The sequence below is a fragment of the Crotalus tigris genome, unplaced genomic scaffold (genome assembly GCF_016545835.1).
Source record: "Crotalus tigris isolate CLP2741 ecotype Arizona unplaced genomic scaffold, ASM1654583v1 scf7180000019143.106728444:792265, whole genome shotgun sequence".
NCBI classification, from domain to species: Eukaryota; Metazoa; Chordata; class Lepidosauria; order Squamata; family Viperidae; genus Crotalus; species Crotalus tigris.
Genome location: NW_024097400.1, coordinates 588,901 through 609,879, shown reverse-complemented (window position 1 = coordinate 609,879; position 20,979 = coordinate 588,901). Strand labels below are relative to the sequence as shown.

At 47.4% G+C, this 20,979-nt stretch overlaps 2 protein-coding genes across 2 annotated transcripts; both read left to right on the top strand.

Moving 5' to 3' along the window:
* Positions 1-625: 625 nt before the first annotated feature.
* On the top strand, positions 626-3,214 carry ANKRD34A (ankyrin repeat domain 34A). The gene has a single exon (XM_039359945.1). It carries the CDS (start codon positions 626-628, stop codon positions 2,177-2,179), a length of 1,554 nt encoding a protein of 517 aa, XP_039215879.1. The 3' UTR covers positions 2,180-3,214.
* A 7,078-nt stretch (positions 3,215-10,292) lies between these two features.
* On the top strand, positions 10,293-19,992 carry LOC120315516 (gonadotropin-releasing hormone II receptor-like). The gene is made up of 4 exons (XM_039359964.1): positions 10,293-10,394; positions 15,168-16,109; positions 18,148-18,352; positions 19,394-19,992. Exons 2-4 carry the CDS (start codon positions 15,639-15,641, stop codon positions 19,843-19,845), a joined length of 1,128 nt encoding a protein of 375 aa, XP_039215898.1. The 5' UTR covers positions 10,293-10,394; positions 15,168-15,638; the 3' UTR covers positions 19,846-19,992.
* The last annotated feature ends 987 nt before the right edge of the window (positions 19,993-20,979 follow it).

The following is a 20,979-nucleotide window of genomic DNA, read 5'->3' as shown; positions in this document are numbered from 1 at the left end:
GGTCGAACGACCATTTCACGGGGGTCGCCAAACAACGCAGTCCGCCATTTTTTTCCCCCTTTTCCTTAGCTGTGCTACTCCCTTTTATTCTATTGGCTTTTGAAAGCCAATAGGAGAGACTCTCTTGAATAGAGTCTAATTCTATTGGCTTTCAAAAGCCAATAGGAATTGTCCAGGCTTTCTCTGCCCTGCTGAGCCCGCCAAAAGCCCCATTCTGCAAACGGTGCTGCACCAGTTGTAGTCCTCGACTTCCGACCGGTTGAGTAGTCCTCGACTTAGGACCGGTTGGGGGTTGCAGCATTAAAAAGGTTGAGAACCACTGCCTTAAAATGAATCTGACTTACGTTTCTTGACTCTTCAAAAGGGACCTTCTGAGGTCATCCAGTCTAACCCCTCCTGCAGTGGCCCGAAAGCTCTTTCCTTCCGGGAGTGATAAATCAAGGCCTACTTGTACATCTCTGGACCCTAGAAAATCTCTGTCCCACCACACCATTGTCTTCCTCTCTTCCTCTTTTGCAGGTCTCAAAAGCCACCCTTGCGATGTCTGCCTCCCCTCCCATCTCCGCCTTCTGACGGCCTCCCTCCCCCCCCCCCCGGCCAGGCCGCCATCACGACCGCCCTCACCATGGTGCACACGGAAGGCAGCGCCCTGCTGAAAGCTGTCTGGCAGGGCAAATTCCGGCTGACCCGCCTCTTGCTGGAAGGCGGGGCTTACATCAACGAGGGCAACGCCCAGGGTGAGACGCCGCTCATTGCCGCCTGCGTGGCCTCCTACGAGGACCCCCAGAACAAGCCCCGCATGGTGAGGTACCTGCTGGAGAGCGGAGCTGACCCCAACAGTCCTGACAAGACGGGCAAGTCTGCCTTGATGCATGCGTGTGCGGAAGGCGCCGGGGCCGAGGTGGCCACCGTCCTGCTCAATCACGGGGCGGACCCCAGCGCCAAGGATTATTCGGGCGCCTCGGCGTTGGTGTACGCCATCAACAAAGGGGACCGGGCGACCTTGCAGGTGCTTCTGGATGCCTGCAAAGCCAAGGGCAAGGAGGTTATCATCATCACCACCGACACCTCCCCTTCGGGAACCAAGAAGACCAAGCAGTACCTCAACTCCCCGCCTTCTCCCGGCGTGGAGGACAAGCCCCCCCTGCCCGCCCTGTGCATGTCCCCTTCCGACATTGAGGTCCGCACCTCCCAGTCTCCCGGGGCCAGCGAGAAGGAAGAGGAACGGGACGTTTTCAACTTCAGCTTGGCCACCCGACTCAGCTGCTCGCCCCATACCAAGGGGAAGGAGACGGAGGAGAAGGGCTCCTCGGGGCTGCTCCCCAAAAGTCAGCCCAAGCAGCTGAAGAGACTGAACTCTGAGCCGTGGGGTTTGGTGGCCCCCTCGGTCTTGGCCGCTTCGTATCAGGACAAAGCCCGGAGCCCAGAAGACCGGGTACGGATTGAGATGAATGGCTTGAGCCTCGCCAAAAGGCCTCCACTGTCTCGGCGACACAGCGTGGAAGGACAGGAGACCTCCTGCTTCAAGATGGGGACCCACCCAGGATCTGGAGATGACGTCTCGGCCTTGGATTCTTCCTGGGCAGAGAAGGTCCAGTTGGGCCACCTTCATCAGACCCTCTCTCGACACAACACAGCCCCAGAAACTCAAGAGGGTCTCCAAGGTCCTAGTCCCAGAAGTGCGGCACATCACAAGTTGACCTGCTTGGAACATTTTGAGTCTGATTCCCTCTGTCCCGAATCCATTCCAGGTTCTCCAGATTCTGGCCGGGTTTCACTGGAGAGGAAGCGGTACAATGCCTCCCCTTTGACCTTGCCCACCAGCTCCTCCCGGGAAAGTCTAGAGAGCATCCCCAATGCCGTCTCCCCGATGACCATTCGGCGTAGGACCCCAGGCCTCTTGGAGCGAAGAGGCTCCGGGACGTTCCTCCTCGACCACATCGCCCACACCCGCCCGGGGTTCCTGCCCCCTCTGCACTTCAACCCTCATCCTCCCCTCCGCGACATTCGAGCCAATGGGAAGCCCCCTTCCCCAGCCCACAAGGGGCTGATCCCCATGGCTCCCTCGTCCCCGAAGACCAAGCGGCTCCTCCGAAGACACTCCATGCAAACGGAGCAGATGAAGCAGCTGGTCAGTTTTCAGAGCCTGATTGCGCAAGGCGACTCGGTGGCCACCTAAAACGGGCAACCCCCAGAAACCAGAATCAACCAGAATCTTTGTCTTTGGCCTAGTCAAAGTTTAGAGGGCCCAGCCTGTCTTCATAGTTGGGTTTCCATTGTCTTCCTCCCTTCTCTTGTTTGGTGTCCTACGTTGTAGCGGCCGTATTTAGAATCCTAACCTAACTTGACTTTCTAAACCTGGAGAGTTGGAACCAGCATTCGGAGATCACCGAAGAGATAGGATCTTGAAAGGGCCAAACAATTCACAATTGCTGTCCAGTGGCTACAACTCCGAGGAAACTCACCCATCTCTGGTCAGATTTTGGGACAGGAAGATCTGCAACAAAATATTGACCATGAAAATAGGAGATTGTTGATATCTAGACACCCTTTCTGTGGTTTGGATGCCGAGTTGGAGATGATGAATGCAGAATACACAACAGTAGAGGTTGTTCCTCAAGTGATGGTCCAAGAAGAGGGACCTCTTGGACAACTGGAGGGATTTTTGAGATGAATGACACAAGATAGATTCATGTCTTGTGGTTCTAGGACTTCTTCAGGGATCCATTGGCATCAGGCAAAATTCTTCTGTTTCTCTTTCAGGTCTGCTTTCCAGAAGAAATCTGAGAAAATTAGAGAAATCGCTCGGTTGCAGAGAACCAGGAAGATGTGAAAATGTTCTATACATAGCAAAACCCTCTCTACTTCTCGTCCTCCGGGTCAAATCCGGGGCATTCTGCTTTTTCAGATCAGTAGACCAGTGTTCCTCAACCTTAACGAGATGAAACTGGTGGCAGGCAAGAAAGACGAGGTCCACACCTGAAGGTTCAATTAAGCTGCTTTCTTGCGAAAAGCCAATGCACAGGAATCTTCTCAACTAGCAATCAGCACTTGGTTAGCGTTAGATAAGGGTCAAGGGCACTCCAGGGAGATTGGACTTGGTTTGCTTGTGGCTACGTAGGGATTCTATGCTGATCCCTCTTTTCACTCCGCTCCTGGGTTCTGCCATTCCTCCTACGACAGTGGTTCTCAACCTGTGGGTCGGGACCCCATTTGGGGTCGAACGACCATTTCTTGGGGGTTGTCAAACAACGCAGTCCGCCATTTTCCCCCCCTTTTCCTTAGCTGTGCTCCTCCCTTTTATTCTATTGGCTTTTGAAAGCCAATAGAATAGACTCTCTTGAATAGAGTCTAATTCTATCGGCTTTCAAAAGCCAATAGGAATTGTCCAGGCTGTCTTTGCCCTGCTGAGCCCGCCAAAAGTCCCATTCTGCAAACGGTGCTGCACCAGTTGAGTAGTCCTCGGCTTACGACCGGTTGAGTAGTCCTCGACTTACAACCGGTTGGGGGTCGCGGCATTAAAAAGGTTGAGAACCACTGTCCTTGGGAGTTGAAGTCCACACAGCTGAAAGTTGCTGAGCTTGAGGAAGACTGCAGTAGATTTACTGGCCCTTTTACTGACCGTTTGGGATTTGTCCTCACCGAGGAGAACTTGAACCAAATATTTTTGTCCTTGGTCACCCCTATTTTTTCCCCGTCTGGATTTTGCCAGGGTTCCATTTCTTCTGACGGGAGTCAGGACTCAGGGTTGGGGGTTCAGGCTGGAGACGGGAGGAACGTCTGCCCATCCTCCAGTTTCTAGGACTGAGCAACTAAAAACCAAGACTTTAATTCTTTTTTTTCCCCCATTACTCCCAGTAGGAAAGTTTTGAGTGACTATCTTAAATTTTCTGGAGAAGAATTTGAGACTTTCAGGGTTATTTCTGACCCAAGCATGGATTATTTTGGTCTTCCGGATGCTTTTGAACTTAACTTCGACTCTCTCTAAATTGTCACGTCAGCAAGAACCTCACACGGACCTCACCGTTTCGATGACGAGGTCAAAATATTTCTAAAAATGTGCTTTCCAGGATGTAGGCTCGTCTTTCTGGATGAAAACTAGACACAGCTTCCTTCTTTATTTAAATCAGGAAGTAGGTGGATTCCGTAATCTGTTCCCAGAACTGTGGGTGAGAACAATTCCAGGGAGATGGATGGCCAGTTTAAAATGGTTCTCTGGATCTTATATTTATTTATTTATTTTATTTTTATTTTTTTCCACCTGGACTGTCAAGACTCAGGGATGGCACCCTGATTTTGATGTCCCAGAAGGACTTGCTGGATGTCTTCATCTCTCCTGGCTGTTGTCCCTTCAAAGGGGACCTTGGCGTTTCCAATTTGGCAGCTCCTATCCTCAACCTTCCTGTTAGCTGAGGATCTTCTGCTGCTCTCCAGAATTATATTCAAACCTTATTCCTTATTCCATTTTGTCAGAGCAGTGTTTTTCAAACATGGCCCTTTTAAGACAGGTGGTCTTCAACTCCCAGAATTCCACAGCCAGCTATAGAATTCTGGGAGTTGAAGTCCACCCGTCTTAAAGGGGCCAAGTTTAAAAAAAACCACAGTGTTATCCATTTCTAAAATTTAGGTATTTCCACCCAGCTTCCTTGTGCCCGCATCTCTGGCCAAATAGAGGTTCCTTCTGCAGGTAGTCCTCAACTTATGACCACAATTGAGCCCAAAACGTCTGTTGTTAAGCGAGACGTTTGTTAAGTGAATTTTGCCCCATTTTATGATCAGCTGTTAAGTGAATCACTGCAGTTGATCAGTTAGTAACCCAGTTGTTAAGTGAATCTGGGTCCCCCGTTGACTTTGCTGGTCAGAAGGTCGTAAAAGGGGATCACATGACCCCGGGAGAGACTGCAACCGTCATAAATACGAGACAGTTGCCAAGCATCTGACTTTTCATCACATGACCACGGGGGATGCTGCAACAGTCGTAAGTGTGAAAAAGGGTCATAAGTCACTTAATCAGTGCCGTTGTAATTTTAAACGGTCACTAAAAGAACTGTTGTAAGTTGAGGACTAATTGTAAGTCATCCATGCCTGAAAGAGGCTTGGTTGTCTTTGGTGCCCCCTGGCAATGTGGTGAGCTTGGATCTGGCCTGTTTGTTCCAAGCAATAGAACTCAGAAACGGCCTCGAAGCCTCCCGTCCATCTTCTGCTCCGTCCGAGCCCTCTCCTGCGTGCAGAAACCGCTCTCTCGATGGAGGGAGGTGTGTGTCATCAAACAGACCCTATTGAGATATCTACCCCAACCTCCTTTACCAAAACGTGACACAAATGCGCCCTTCACAGCACTCAGATTTGGGAATGGATGGGGCAATTTTTGGGCTACTTCACGGTGGCCGGCAGGAGGAACCTCTCCTCATTTGCGTTGCCATTTTTAAACAATGAAAGTTGGTACAATTGGCTTCTCCCCTACTCAATCACCTTTGTGGACAACCCCCCCCCCCGACCCATAAATTATTGGCTAGCCCACTCTTGACTTGCCTTTCACAGAATAGAATACAGAATCACCTGCTCTTACAGTCATGGGTTCTGTCTTAAGGACATTCCTGCACAAATGCTGCACTTTCCGCTTCTGCAGCCCACTACGTGGGATAGGTGGTCCTCCACTTATGGCCACAATGGGGACTGTCGCTAAGTGATTTGCACCTTTTTGCCACAGTTAAGCGAATCATGCAGCCGTTAAGCGAATCTGTCTTCCCCCAGTCTTCAATGTATCACAGTTGGGATTGAAACTTCCATAGCTAGGCGATGCGGTCTTTTAAGTCGCCCCAATTTTATGATCTCTTTTGCCACTGTGTTAAGCAAGTCCGGAGTCCCTCATGGAATTTATTTGTCAAAGGGCCCTGGGAAGGTGGAAAACGTTGATCACATGACCCCAGGACACTGCAACGGTTGTAAACACAACCTGGTTGCCAAGTGGTCAAATTTTGATCATGGGATCACAGGGATATTGTGACGATCATAAATGCAAGGGTCGGTCACATGTCACATTTTTCAGTACCATTGTAACTTGCAACAAATATTAAATCGAAGACTACCTGTATTCCAATTTTTGCCCATGTAGCCTTCCAAAAACTGTCTGGCAAATTTTAAGACAGGGTCCAGTTTGTCCGTGCCACATCTGGATGGATGAAGTTACCTGCAAATCATACTTCCTTAAACCTCGCCTTTTCGGTTCTGGATGGATTATGGGGCTGGGGCTGCATACTGTAGTTGTGGATGATAAAATCTGGATTAAAAATCTAGAATTAAATTTAGAACTGCCAACTAGAAAGTTGGTGAGCCTTCAAGGGCATCAGGATCTACAACTAAGCTCTGGCAAGAGAATGTAAGGTGTGTATTTTCAACTACGCAATCTCCCCTTTCCATGGTATGGTTTGCAGAAATGTGACAGGTGCCGAGGACATTTTTTCTACTTTGAGCCTCTCCAGATGTTTCTTCCAGTCCTGCTGTCCTGACTCAGCATCATCTGTCCAATAGACAATCCTCTATGACCTGAACAGATGCTTCCTTAACAGCGTCACTCTGGTTTTCTTTTGCACTTGTTTCTCCTCTTCCAGTTGTGGTTTAAGCACAATGTTGCCCCTCGTGGCCAAACGCACAATTTCTTGGGAGGGATATGTGACCTCTTGCAGTTCTTCTGTGCCAAGTCCAATACGGACCAATAGAAGTAGATAGATATTGAAATAATATATACAAATGCTGAACAAAAGAACAATGGTGTTTCTGTCTTTGTGGATGAGTGTGTGTTTGTGAGAAAGAGATGGCAGCAGTGGGGGTTCACTAATAACTTAAAAGACATGTTAGCACAATGGGTGCCGGCCTTCCCAGGTAGACCAGACAGGAAACACAACCAGACAAGCTAATCTTATTTTATTGTAAAGCTACATTAACAGGATTTCGCAAGTCTGAAAATACAAATCTCCCACCGTTTTATAGCCTTGGGAAACTAAAGAAGGTCCCTTTTGAAAGCCTCTTTCTGTACCTGTTATGCAGCTGAGGATTGCTCAGTCTCTTATCCAACTGTTCCCTAAAGCTATAAGAATCTTGTAAATCTGAAGGTACAAATCGCCCTGTCTCTTTTACGGCCTGAGAAACTAAGGAGAGTCCCTTTTGAGAACCTCTTTCTCTTCCCATTATGCAACTGAGGGCTGGGCAGACTCTTATCCAACTGTTCCCTAAAGCTACATAAAGTCTTTCAAGTTTGAAAGTACAAATCTCCCACCATCTCTTTTATAGCAACAAAGATGATTAGGGGACTGGAGGCTAAAACACATAAGGAACGTTTGCTAGAATTGGGTATGTCTAGTTTAACGAAGAGAAGGACAAGGGGGGACATGATAGCAGTCTTCCAGTATCTCAGGGGCTGCCCCAAAGAAGAGGGAGTCAAGCTATTTTCCAAAGCGCCTGAAGGCAGGTTAAGAAGCAACAGATGGAACTTAATCAAGGAGAGAAGCAACCTAGAACTATGGAGAAACTTCCTGACAGTGAGAACAATTAATCAGTGGAACAGCCTGCCTCCAGAAGCAGTAAATGCTCCAACACTGGAATTTTCTAAGAAGAGACTGGACAGCCATTTGTCCGAAATGGTGTAGGGTTTCCTGCCTGAGCAGGGGGTTGGACTAGATGACCTCCAAGGTCCCTTCCAACTTTACTCCTCCTCCTCCTCCTACTACTACTACTACTATTATTATTATAGTCTGATAAATCAGGAAGGGTCCCTTCTAAGTCTCTTTCTCCTTCCATTATACAGCTCTGGCTAAACAACCTCTTATCTGACTGTCCCCTAAAACTACCATACAGAATTTTGCAAGTCTGAAAGTACAAATCTCCCGCCGTCTCTTTGACCGTCTTAGGAAGCTAAGGAGGGTTTCTTCAGAGCCTCTTTTTCAATCTATCATGCAGCTGGGGGCGAAGCTGTCTCTTATCTATCAATTCCTTTGGAAGCATCTTTCCGCTCCGTCTCTTGGGGTCTTTTCCACATAAGGTTGCACCATGTGACACTTTGTGTTTCGTTCTTGGAACAAATTTGTAATTTTGAATTCATGTTGTAGATCAGGGGTAGTCAACCTTGGCTCTTTTATGACTCGTGGACTTCAACTCCCAGAATTCCTGAGCCAACTGGCTCAGGAATTCTGGGAGTTGAAGTCCACGAGTCATAAAAGAGCCAAGGTTGACTACCCCTGTTGTAGATACTCTCATGATATGGCTGCCTTGGGAGATTGGCTCGTTCAAAAAATAATGCTACCATGATTCTTCCCTACTACCACAACTTAGGTTTTTACCTTTTTCTGGACACTAGACCAGCATGTTCCATGTTGCTGCAAGATTCCAGGTTCCTCCTGGAAGAAGCAACTTCAGAAGAGTTTGTTGTTGGATCAGCATAGAGGAAGGAAGTTATGGGCTCCATCTTCCTTGGACTCACTGTCTGTCTGTGGTCAAGTGGAAAAGAATCACTGCTGTGCCCATTATGTGTTTTGTAAGCATTAGGAGCACTGTTTCAGATGCACATGGTCACTCCCACCAACACTGACAAGGCAAGCCACTAGAACAGGGGTCCCCAACCTGTGGGCCGTGGCCTACTACCAGGCCATGGCCTATTGGCCACCGGACTGTGTGAGTGGCTGGCTGGTGCATGTGTGCATGCAGGTGTGTACAGCCCTACTTGCATAAGCGTCACCACAAATATTGTGGCTGTTGGAGGCCCCATTTGTGCGAGCGTCGCAGGCATTGGCAGCACACAAGCAACCAAAAGGTTGGGAAACTGCACTAGAATATAAAATGAGAGCAAACCCCATTCCCTACTGTCACTGATGACATTACTTAGTTGGGTAATGAAACGTCTGCAAGAAAAACACCAAGCTCAGAGAACATCAAGGACCCCACGGCCACATTTCTCCTCCTCCTCAGCTCCCTTTGAGCACTCATGGGGTTCCTAGTTGGGTAAAGAAACAACTAAACTCAGCCTTAAGGACCCCACAGTTCAAGCCTGAGCTATAGATATTCTTGTCTGTTACTACGTAGTCAATCGGGAGATACGTCCTCTCTGTTCCTTATGAATTTACACTTCGTTGTAAGCTCAGTCATAGGATGTTTAGTGTTTTCCAAACTTGGAACTTTAAGATGGGTGGACTTCATAGCTGGCTGGGGAATTCTGGGAGTTGAAGTCCAGACATCTTAAAAGTTGTTAAGGTTGCGAAACCCTGGTCCAGACAATGAACACCAGTTCTATCTTAGATTAGATCAGGGCTTTTTTTCTTATAGAATGCCCAGAATGGAGTTCCGGCAACTGTTTTATTTATTTATGAGACTTATATACCGCTTTAAGTGCAAGCACTCTCTAAGCGGTGTACACCAGTAAGCAATGTATATATATATTTACATTGCCCCCAACAATCTGGGTCCTCATTTTACCTACCCGGAAGGATGGAAGGCTGAGTCAACCTTGAGCCGGTGAGATTTGAACCGCTGACCTGCTGAACACAGTCAGCTAAAGTGGCCTGCAGTACTGCACTCTGACTGCTGCGCCACCTCAGCTTTTGGATGGAACCTTGTAGGGTAGGAAAGGCGGGTTGTATGTGTGTGAGTTCCGGCACTTTTTTTTTTTTTTTTTTTTTTAGAAAAACACTGCAGAACCTTGCAAGACTGAAATTATTTTTCAGTTGCTTCCCACGGCCCTTTTCTTTCTTTTACATCCCAGTTGTCTTTCTTCCTCCTGTCCCCTGAGACGATTCCCACATGTCATCTGACCTCATTTGAGACTCGTGAGGAAACGATGCTCCTGGCACGATGCTCCTGGCACTAACAGCTCATCTCAAAGGCCTTAACTCTTCTGTTAAGGCTCACCCTACCGAATCCATGCTTCCCTGCCGCTTTTCCACTCAAAAACTACCAAAAAGAGTTGCAAAGCAGTTGACTTTCCAATTCTGAGCCCTCCGTCCTCCTCCCATTAAGCTAAGCAGATGGCTGGGGGAGGCTCTCGGCTGAGGGGGTCCCCATCGTGTCCAGAACAGCATCTGGTACCCAAGAGATTGTCACTGGCAGTGGAAACAAGGTCTCTGTGACTTCGCGGCCGTCTGTGCGATTGGAAGAGGAGGCGAGAATGAAAAGGAAGAGAGGCACCTTTAAATAGAATTATTGGAAGCTGGAAGAGAAAGAGGACAAGCACTGCGCAGAGTGCCTGCAGTGACCTTCACAAACACACAACCACAAAGCCGGGGGGGGGGGGGACAGGGCTGTGAGTGCCTGTAGACACAGAAATACACGCACTTTCTTGTTTCCCCCCCTTTTTTCCCACATCTGCTGGAGCAGCTGAAGGACGGCAGAACCAGCCTGGGGAGACGGTAAGTACTGGCTAAATGTCCCATTTGGGATATCGAGCAAATGTTTGGCTTCTGATAATCGTTTTAGTTACTGGGCTGTTGCCTTTCATTTAAGAGGGCAGAGCAACAGAATAACAAGAGTTCGAAGGGAGCTTGGAGGCCATCTAGTCCAACCTCATGCTTGAGCAGGAAACCCTAGACCAGTGGTTCTCCACCTGTGGGTCGGGACCCCATTTGGGGTCGAACGACCATTTCACGGGGGTCGCCAAACAAGGCTGTCCGCCATTTTTTTCCCTTTTCCCTAGCTGTCCTACTCCCTCTTATTGGTGGCCACACCCATTTGGGGGTCACCATAACATGGGGAACTATATTATGGGGTCACGGCATTAGAAAGGTTGAGAACCACTGCGCTAGACCATTTCAGACAAGTGCCTGTCCCATCTCTTCTTAACAGCCTCTAGTGATGAAGCGTCCACGATGTCTGCAGGCAAGCCCTTCCACTGATTAATTGTGTTGTTAGGAAATTTCTCCTTAATTTTAGGTTGCTTCTCTCCTTCATCAGTTTCCATCCGTTGCTTCCTGTCCCGGTGCTTTGGAGAATAGGTGGACCCCCCTCTTTTGGGGGGCAGCCCCCCAAATACTGGAAGTCTGCTATCACGTCCCCCCTGGTCCTTCTTTTCCCCAGACTAGATATACCCACTTCCAGCAATCGTTCTTCGTATGTTTTTTTCTCCAGCCCCGTAATCACCTTTGTTGCTCTTCTCTACACTCTTTCCAAGGTGTTCCCAGAGTTGATGGGTCAGGCAAGGAGGAGGGGGTTTGGTCTGAAGGTGAGAAGAGGAAGGGGCTGGAAGGGTCCTGCCTCTGGTAGCCCTCGGAAGGATGAAAAAGTTTAAGACTGCCTTTCCTCTCCCATGGCCCTTTCTTTAATAACAGAGTTGGAAGGGACCTTGAAGGTCTTCTAGTCCAACCCCTTGCTCAGGCAGGAGACCCTATACAAGTACTTCTCGACATACGACCACAATTGGGCCCCAAATAGCCCTTGCTAAATGAGACATTTGTTAAAGGAGCTGTGCCCCATTTTACAACCTTCCCTGCCACACTTGTGAACTGAACCTCCGCAGTCGTTACATGATTTCCGTGGTTCTTACGTGACTCTGGCTTCCCCATTGACTTTGCTGATCAGAGGAACTGACTCCGGGATACTGCAGCCACTATACCGGTTACTGGTAGGATGCCGGTTGCCAAGTGTCCAAAATTTGAACCTGTAAAATGGTCGTAAGTCACTTTTTTCAGCACCGCTGTAACCCTGGACGATGATTGAATGAATGGTTGTAAGTTGTACTGCTATCAATATTTCAAGAGGCCTGGGCAACAGAATAGAAATAGAACTACTTGCTTCTAGAACAGTGTTTCTCAACCTTGACCATTTTAAGGCATGTGGACTTCAACTCCCAGAATTCCACAGCCAGCATTGCTGGCTGTGGAATTCTGGGAGTTGAAGTCCACATGCCTTAAAATGGTCAAGGTTGAGAAACACTGTTCTAGAAGTTGTGGGCACTTCATCACTGGGAGGCTTTTAAGAAAAGACTGGACAGCCACTTGTCTGAAATGGTCTAGGGTCTCCTGCTTGAGCAGGGGGTTGGGCTAGATGACCTCCAAGGTCCCATCCAAACCTATTACACTATTATCTGTTACTGCCTTGACATGCATATTCCTCCATTTCCTGGGTTTTTTTTTTCCTCTTCCTTCCCCACCTTTTCATTGTTTCTCTGTCCTCCCCACCCCAAAAAACTTTGGCACTTTAAATATATATATTTTTATTAAAGTATTTTAGATAGCTAATAAGAAATACATTCAAAGAAAGAAAAAAATATAGAAATGTGAAAGAAAAAAAAAAGAAAAAAAAACATAGGAAAAAGGAAATAAAGGAACAAACAGAAATGCATACAAAGAAATGGCTTCTGATCCTTGGCAGTTAGATGCACAATTTTAAACAAATCTCTGTCTTCAAGGTTTCAACATAATTCCCTCCTTTCTCTAACCATCAAAACCATGAGTCACAAAATCATTTTTCTGTCTTATGCAACATCTCCACAAGAGGCTTCCAGTTGGCAGCAAATGCAGAGAATGCCTTTTCTTTCATCAGAGTAGTTAATTTCAGCAAAATCTGTCAACTTCACCAGCCACCCCTCCGCTGAGGGTCACGTCAAATCTTCTCATTTCTGTGCCTCTTAAGAGCCTCAGGAATTATGACCTCAGCTGAGCCCAAACTCTCTGTTGCTGAGCGTTGTTAAGTGAGTTTTGCCCCATTTTATGACCTTGCTTGCCACAGTTGTTAAGTCAGTGGTTCTCAACCTTTTTAATGCCGCGACCCCCAACCGGTCATAAGTCGAGGACTACTCAACCGGTCGTAAGTCGAGGACTACTCAACTGGTGCAGCACCATTTGCAGAATGGGACTTTTGGCGGGCTCAGCAGGGCAGAGACCGCCTGGACAATTCCTATTGGCTTTTGAAAGCCAATAGAATTAGACTCTATTCAAGAGAGTCTATTCTATTGGCTTTCAAAAGCCAATAGAATAAAAGGGAGTAGCACAGCTAAGGAAAAGGGGGGAAAAAATGGCGGACTGCGTTGTTTGGCGACCCCCGTGAAATGGTCGTTCGACCCCAAATGGGGTCCCGACCCACAGGTGGAGAACCACTGTGTTAAGTGAATTATTGCAGCTCTTTAGTAACATGGTCATTAAGGGAATCGGGCTTCCTCCATTGACTTTGCTTGTCAGAAGGTCGCAAAAGGGGATCACGTGACACCCTCCCGGACACTGCAACCGTCATAAGTACATGCCAGTTGCCAAGCGTCTAAATTTTGATCACATGACCATGGGGATGCTGCAACGGTCATAAGTGTGGAAAACGGTCATAAGTCACTTTTTTCAGTGCTGTTGTGACTTCAAACAGTCACTAAATGAACATAAGACGAGGACTGCCTGTACTGAAATAACCTTTCATGACACTTATCTTACCCTGATCCACCAGTTCTAAAAGGGAGATTTCTGGCTTCAGTTGAATATTAATCTTTAAAATCCACCACGTATGGACGTGAATCCCTTTTTTTTAAAGCTTTTTTACATGTCCAGGAAACGTGATAAAATTACCCTTCCTGTGGTTCTCATTTCCAACCTACAGCCACAGTTGAGCCCAAAATTTATCTTGTTAAGTGAGACATTTGTTAAGTGAGCTTTTGCCCCATTTTGTAACTTTTCTTGCCACAGTTGTTAAGTGAATCACAGCAGTTGATAGGTTAGTCATACGGTCGTTAAGTGAATCTGGCTTCCCCACTGACTTTGCTTGTCAGAAGGGGATCACGTGACCCCGAGAGAGACTGCAACGGTCGTAAGTATGAGCCAGTTGCCAAACAACTGGATTTGGATCATGTGACCAGGGGGAGGCTGCAACGGTTGTAAGTGTGAAAAACAACCATAAGTCACTTTTTTCAGTGCCGTTGTAACTTTGAACGGTCACTAAACAAACTGTTGCAAGACGAGGACTTCCTGTAATCATTGAATCATAGAAAGCTAGGGCTGGAAGGGACCCTGGAGGTCTCCTAATCCAGCCCCTTGCCCAGTGCAGGAGTCCTCGTACTCGTCTGACAACCAGTCTCACTTCCTCGTCTTACGACTAGACCACCACGAAAATGGTAATAAAATTGGGTCAGTCACGTGACCAACTCATTTTGCAACTGTCACGAATTAAGTCCTTGATGGTCGTAAATCAAGGATGACTTGCATTTGAAGGGCCTTGATAAATTGTAGATAATTTCTCTGGGCTCCTATGCCAATGACGCATCGTTTGATAAAACGTCTTGTTAAGGCAGTGGTTCTCAACCTTTTTAATGCCGCGACCCCCAACCGGTCATAAGTCGAGGACCACTCAACCGGTCGTAAGTCGAGGACTACTCAACTGGTGCAGCACCGTTTGTAGAATGGGACTTTTGGCGGGCTCAGCAGGGCAGAGACAGCCTGGACAATTCCTATTGGCTTTGGAAAGCCAATAGAATTAGACTCTATTCAAGAGAGTCTATTCTATTGGCTTTCAAAAGCCAATAGAATAAAAGGGAGTAGCACAGCTAAGGAAAAGGGGGGAAAATGGCGGACTGCGTTGTTTGGCGACCCCCGTGAAATGGTCGTTCGACCCCAAATGGGGTCCCGACCAACAGGTTGAGAACTACTGTGTTAAAGTCACAAAGTAAAGTAAATTTCAGCCCTTTGAAATTTCCCACCGATCCATCTACATATTATAACCAAAATCCTTCGCCCACTTTATTCTACGTTCTTCAAGCGGTTCTTCCTTCTTTTCAAATGTTGTTATGGAAAACTGCAGACTCTCTTGCCCTCTTCCAAGCAAGTGATTAACCACGTTTCATGGAAGCTCACCCACCTACATCTACATCAGGGGTGTCCAACCTTGGCCACTTTAAGGCTTGTGGACTTGAACTCCCAGCATAGTTGGCTGGGGAATTCTGGGAGTTGAAGTCCACAGGTCTTGTGGACTTCTTGTGGATTTGTGGACTTCAACTCAGAATCTTGTGGACTTCAACTCCCAGAATTTAAAGTTGCCAAGGGCGGACACCCCTGATCTACATCCTGCCACAATGGCCAGAACTGAAGGATGCTCAGTGCCATGAAAATCCTGCAGGATGCAACCCATAGCTTTGAATTTCAACACTTTTGGAAATATGGGTGGGTGGGCTGGTGCAACCAAGTGAAAGAAAGCTGGCTTCTGTCCCCTTGCAGGAGTGTCGGGTGGCCTCAGGACCCCTGGACTTTGCGAGAGGCTGAAGATGGCTGCCACCGGAAGAAGCCAACACAGCGACACAGCCATGACTGTTTTTCTGTTCCCGGCCACCAATGTGGACTAAGCTGCCTCCTTTTGCCCTGGAGACCCAGCATCCCAAATAAAGCATGACGTCTTCTAAGTAGGACATCTTTCTGCTGGGAGACCAAAGCCAATTTCACTCCCAAATAACTACCAGCTTTAAGGACTCATATCAGATGACCTCAGCTATGTCTGAGTAGGAAGCCATGTCATCCTGCTTCTTCCAAGTTCTTCGAAAAGTAGGACTTCCCAGAGAACCAGAGGGGGTCCCTCCTGGAGGGGAAGCCCTGGTCCAGCTGATGGACCTCTCTGGTGAAGAATGCTCTTCCTTCCTTGGGAAGGCTTGATGTTGGTTGAGCCAATGAACGCCACTCTCTGGGGCCAACAGCATGGATGGGACCTTCAGCCCAAGTGAGGTTCCCAGAGGCAGCTCCCAACTCCCCACGTTCTCCACGGCAGCCAAAATCCGTGTGGCCATCACTGTGGTCCTTTTCCTTTGCTCCACTGGCATCAACGCCGCCATGTTGTGGAGCGTCACCAAGAAATTTCAACGCAAGCCACATCTCTGCATCCTTCTCATGAATCTGGCTGCTGCTGATCTTCTGGTCACCTTCGTGGTCATGCCACTGGACACAGTGTGGAACGTGACCATTCAGTGGTACGCTGGTGACCTGGCCTGCCGGCTTTTGATGTTCCTCAAGCTGGTGGCCATGTACGCCTGCTCTTTCGTGACGGTAGTGATCAGCCTGGACCGCTGGGCAGCCATCTTGCATCCCCTGAGGGTCAGCAGAGCCAAGAGGAAGAACAAGACAATGCTGTGCATAGCGTGGACCCTCAGCTTCCTCCTAGCACTACCTCAGGTATGTAGAACCTCTGTCCATGTTAAGAAACCAAGAAGACCAGCATCTAGCCTTTGAAATGGTTCTTCTAGGTCTACTTTCCACCCATCCAATCCTCATGTATTCTGGATTATGAGGTCATCTAAATTCATGAAAACAAGAAAATACTATCTAGAACAGTGGTTCTCAACCTGTGGGTCGGGACCCCATTTGGGGTCGAACGACCATTTCACGGGAGTCGCCAAACAAGGCTGTCCGCCATTTTTTCCCCCTTTTCTTTGGCCACGCCCCTGGCACCCAGTGATGTAGGAGCCGAGGTGGCGCAGCAGTTAGAGTGCAGTACTGCAGGCCACTGTAGCTGACTGTTGTTCAGCAGGTCAGCGGTTCAAATCTCACCGGCTCAAGGTTGACTCAGCCTTCCATCCTTCCGGGGTAGGTAAAATGAGGACCCAGATGGTTGGGGGCAATGTAAATAAATATATATACATTGCTTACTGGTGTACACCGCTTAGAGAGTGCTCGCACTTAAAGCGGTATATAAGTCTCATAAATAAATAAATAAATGTATAAGTGGTTGGGGGTCACCACAACATGGGGAACTGTATTATAGGGTCGCGGCATTAGGAAGGTTGAGAACCAATGATCTAGGATGATACCTACATTCAAATCTAATGGAGGCTGTTCCAACAACCTTTTCCATTCCACCTGTTCTGTTCTTTCCTATATATCTTATCTCTATCTACAGATACTCCTTGACTTACGACCAGAATTTCTGTTGCTAAGCGAGTCGCGCCAATTTTGCCATGGTTGATAAATGAATCACTGCAATTGTTAAGTGAATCAAGCAGCTCTTAAGCGAATCCAACTTTCTCCATTGACTTTACTTGCTGGAAGCCGGCTTGGAAAATTGTTAAATGGCGATCACATAGCGTCAGGCAACGCATGTAAATATATACCAGTTGCCAACCCAAATTCTAAACATGTGACTGTGAGGATGCTGCGTTGGTTGCAACTACGAGGACCAGTTGAAAGTCATGTTTCAGTACCACTGTAACTTTGAACAATCATTAAACAAATGATTGTAAATCAAAGATTACATCTATCCATCATCTATCTGTCTGTCTATCCATCCATTATCTATCATCTATGTATATCAGTGGTTCTCAATCTGTGGGTGGGGACCCCATTTGGGGTCGAACGGCCATTTCACGGGGGTCGCCAAACAATGCAGCCAGCCATTTTTTCCCCCTTTTCCTTAGCTGTGCTACTCCCTTTTATTCTATTGGCTTTTGAAAGCCAATAGAATAGTCTCTCTTGAATAGAGTCTAATTCTATTGGCTTTCAAAAGCCAATAGGAATTGTCCAGGCTGTCTCTGCCCTGCTGAGCCCGCCAAAAGTCCCATTCTGCAATCGGTGCTGCACCAGTTGAGTAGTCCTCGACTTACGACCGGTTGAGTAGTCCTCGACTTACGACCGGTTGAGTAGTCCTCGACTTACGACCGGTTGGGGGTCGCGGCATTAAAAAGGTTGAGAACCACTGATGTATATGTATGTATATATGTATATCTATCAATCCTATATCTATCCATCTATCATCTAATTTTTGTCTGTCTGTCTTTCCCTCCCTCCCTCCTTTTATCAACCTATCCTTCCATCATCTCTAAGTCTCTGGTCTGTTTCTCCCTCCTGTCTCTCTGTATATCTGTCTGTCCATCTATCCCGCTATCTGTCATCTATGTATGTATCAGTATGTATCAAATTTAAAAATCTCCATCAGAGGAACTCTACCATTTGGTGAGGAAGATGCAGTTTAGGCAACCATATTTTAAGGCAGTGTTTCTCAAGCTTGGCCCCTTTAAGGCGTTTGGACTTCAACTCCCAGAAAGGAGTTGTGCTGGCTGGAGAATTCTGGGAGTTGAAGTCCACACGTCTTAAAGTGGCCACCTTTGAGAAACGCTTCTGTACTTCAAGACTTGTCCTAACCAGAATTGAAATCTAGACCTCTGTTGTGTTTGTGTGTGTGTGTGTTTTGTATGGGAAACGGCCTTTCTTTTTCCAGATGCTTGTCTTCCACACGGTCAGCCGGTCGCAGCCCATCCATTTCGTCCAATGTGCCACAGTGGGCAGCTTTGGGGCGCACTGGCAGGAAACCCTCTACAACCTGTTCACCTTCGCCTGCCTCTTCCTGGTGCCGCTGCTGGTGATGCTGCTCTGCTACTCTCGCATCTTGGTCGAGATCTCAGGGAAGATGGCACAAGGGAGGGGTGAGCCTTCGTGGCATGCACCAGTGGGGGGAGGGGGTCTTCCCTGGAAAGGGGTGCATGGTAAGCAGCAAGGTTTTTATAAATAACTGAAGATGGGGAACACACTGCTACCTCTTTCTTTGTCCACAACAACCCTGTCAGGTGGGCTGGCCTGACAGGAGATGAATGGCCCAAAGTCTCCTAGCTGGCTTTCATGCCCAAGGCGGGACTAGAACTCCCTGTCTCCTGGTGATTGGCCCAAGGTCACCCAGGCCAGCTAGAACTCCCTGTCTCCTGGTGATTGGCCCATCACCCAGCCAGCTTTCATATCTAAGGTGGAACTAGAACTCTCTGTTTCCTAGTGATTGGCTGAAAGAGAGCTCTCATATTGTAAGGACCCACCCCACTTTGCATCTTAAGAAGACAGAACTCTTGGAATAATTCTTCCAACAGGCATCCTTGATTAAGAGAAAATGGTTGCAGGCGTTCTAGACAGGACTTGGAGTCCAAGTTCTCCCATTCAAGGTTTTAAGGGATTCCCCAGTAGCCCCATCCAATCACCCCCTTCTTCCAGCGACAGTTTCAGACATTACACTCCCACCCCCTTTTCCTTACTGCCGGCTGGATGGAGACTTCAAAGAAAACTACATGAAAGGTAATAGCCCCATTCTTATGGTTAGCTTTTTTGGCAATACACACAATCAGTTCCTTTGAAGTGTACCAAAGGAAGTGAGGGCCATAAAGCCCCTTTGTTCACCCCTTTCCCTTCATCCTATGGCAGAATCCATAGAAGGCAGAAATGGGTTTTTTTATAATTGATAACTAGAGATGAAATATAATTGGATTCTGACACATATCTAAGATAGGACTAAAACTCCCCATTCTCTCGATTTCTAGCGTGGCATCTTCACCATTAGACCCTCGAAGGACATTGCATCCTGATGCAGCTGGCTTTATTGGGGCTCGGGGTCCTTTCCGAATGGAGCCAATCCTGGTTTGTTCAGGAATCCACCATTAACCATAAAACACAGCTCTATTGTTGTCGCTTTCTTTCTCTTGTAGCCTCGGCGAAATCCAGGGAGGTCCACCTGCGCTGCTCACACAATAACATCCACCAAATCCGGGTCCGCACCTTGAAGATGTCGGCCATCACAATCCTAACGTTTGTCGCCTGCTGGACGCCCTACTACTTGCTGGGCCTCTGGTACTGGTTCTCACCCGAGATGCTGACGCGGGAGCAGGTGCCGCCTTCGCTCAGCCACGTATTCTTCCTTTTTGGCCTCCTCAGCACCTGCCTTGACCCGCTAGTCTACTGCTTCTGCTCTTCACGCTACCGGACTGGCAAGAAGTTGGCCAAAGCATCATCTGTCCGCATGACCTCGGAGTGGGCGCCCACCGTGAGCAACGGCCCCAGGGCAGAGCCGGGAGTCCACTGGGCATGCAAACCAGGGTGTGGCCAGAGTCCAAAACTGGCCTGGGCCAGGAAGGAGAAAATGGCCGAGAGCTGCATCTGAACTTCCAGCTGTTTGACCCGCTTGCCCACTTTTCCTTTCTGATAAATTCCGGCTCAGGAATATTTCCAGAACGAGGAAAAAAAAAATATCAAATTGCATGTCTGAATTGGAAACAATGCAGAAACAAGATTGAGTTCGAGGTTCAGATTAAATGATCCAAGGAGATTTGAGTCTGACTTTTGAATCAGTTGGGAAAAATGCAGATAGTTCTTGGCTGCCACAAAGAAGAGGGAGTCAAGCTATTTTCCAAGGCGCCTGAAGGCAGGACAAGAAGCAATGGGTGAGAAGCAAGCTAGAACTAAGGAGAAATTTCCTTACAGCCAGAACTGTTAGAAAAATTAACCAGTGGAATCACCTGCCTCCAGAAGTTGTGAATGCTGCAACACTGAAGTTTTTAAGAAGAGACTGACAGCCATTTGTCTGAAAGGGTCCTGCCTGAGCAGGGGGTTGGACTAGATGACCTCCAAGGTCCCTTCCAACTTTACTATTATTATTATTACTTACAATCATCTGTTCATTTTTCACACTTACGGCCATTGCAGCATCTCCCATGATCACGTGATCAGAATTCAGACACTTGGCAACTGACTCATATTTATGACGGTTGCAGAGTCCCAGGGTCATGTGATCCCTTTTGTGACCTTCTGACAAACTAAGTCAATATGGGAAGTCAGATTCACTTAACAACTGGGTTCTAATTTAACAACTGCAGGGATTCCCTTAACAACTGTGCCCAGAAAGTTTGTAAAATGGGGCAAAACTCACCAAATTATAGTCGTAAGTGGGGGACTAAATGTAATTGTTTCTGGCCCTCTTTGAAGGCATTCTGAGCATCCTCCCTGATTCAGAGGTGTCTCATCTGATGAATTAGACACATTCTCAAGATGGGCAGCCATATACGTTTGATAAATAAAAATAAAATAAAATTCCGTGACAGTGTAACTGAACTGGCCTTGAACTGTATTTCCAGACTCTTTTGATAATTTGGGGAGCCCCAGCCAGAAATATTTTCATCCTTCTTTGAATCTGTGTTTTTCTTTTTCCCACACAATTGCAGTCAGGGAAAATCTTTTTCTTTTTTTTAATAAATTTTATTGAATAAAAAAAAGGAATTAAAAACATTGAACATGGTAA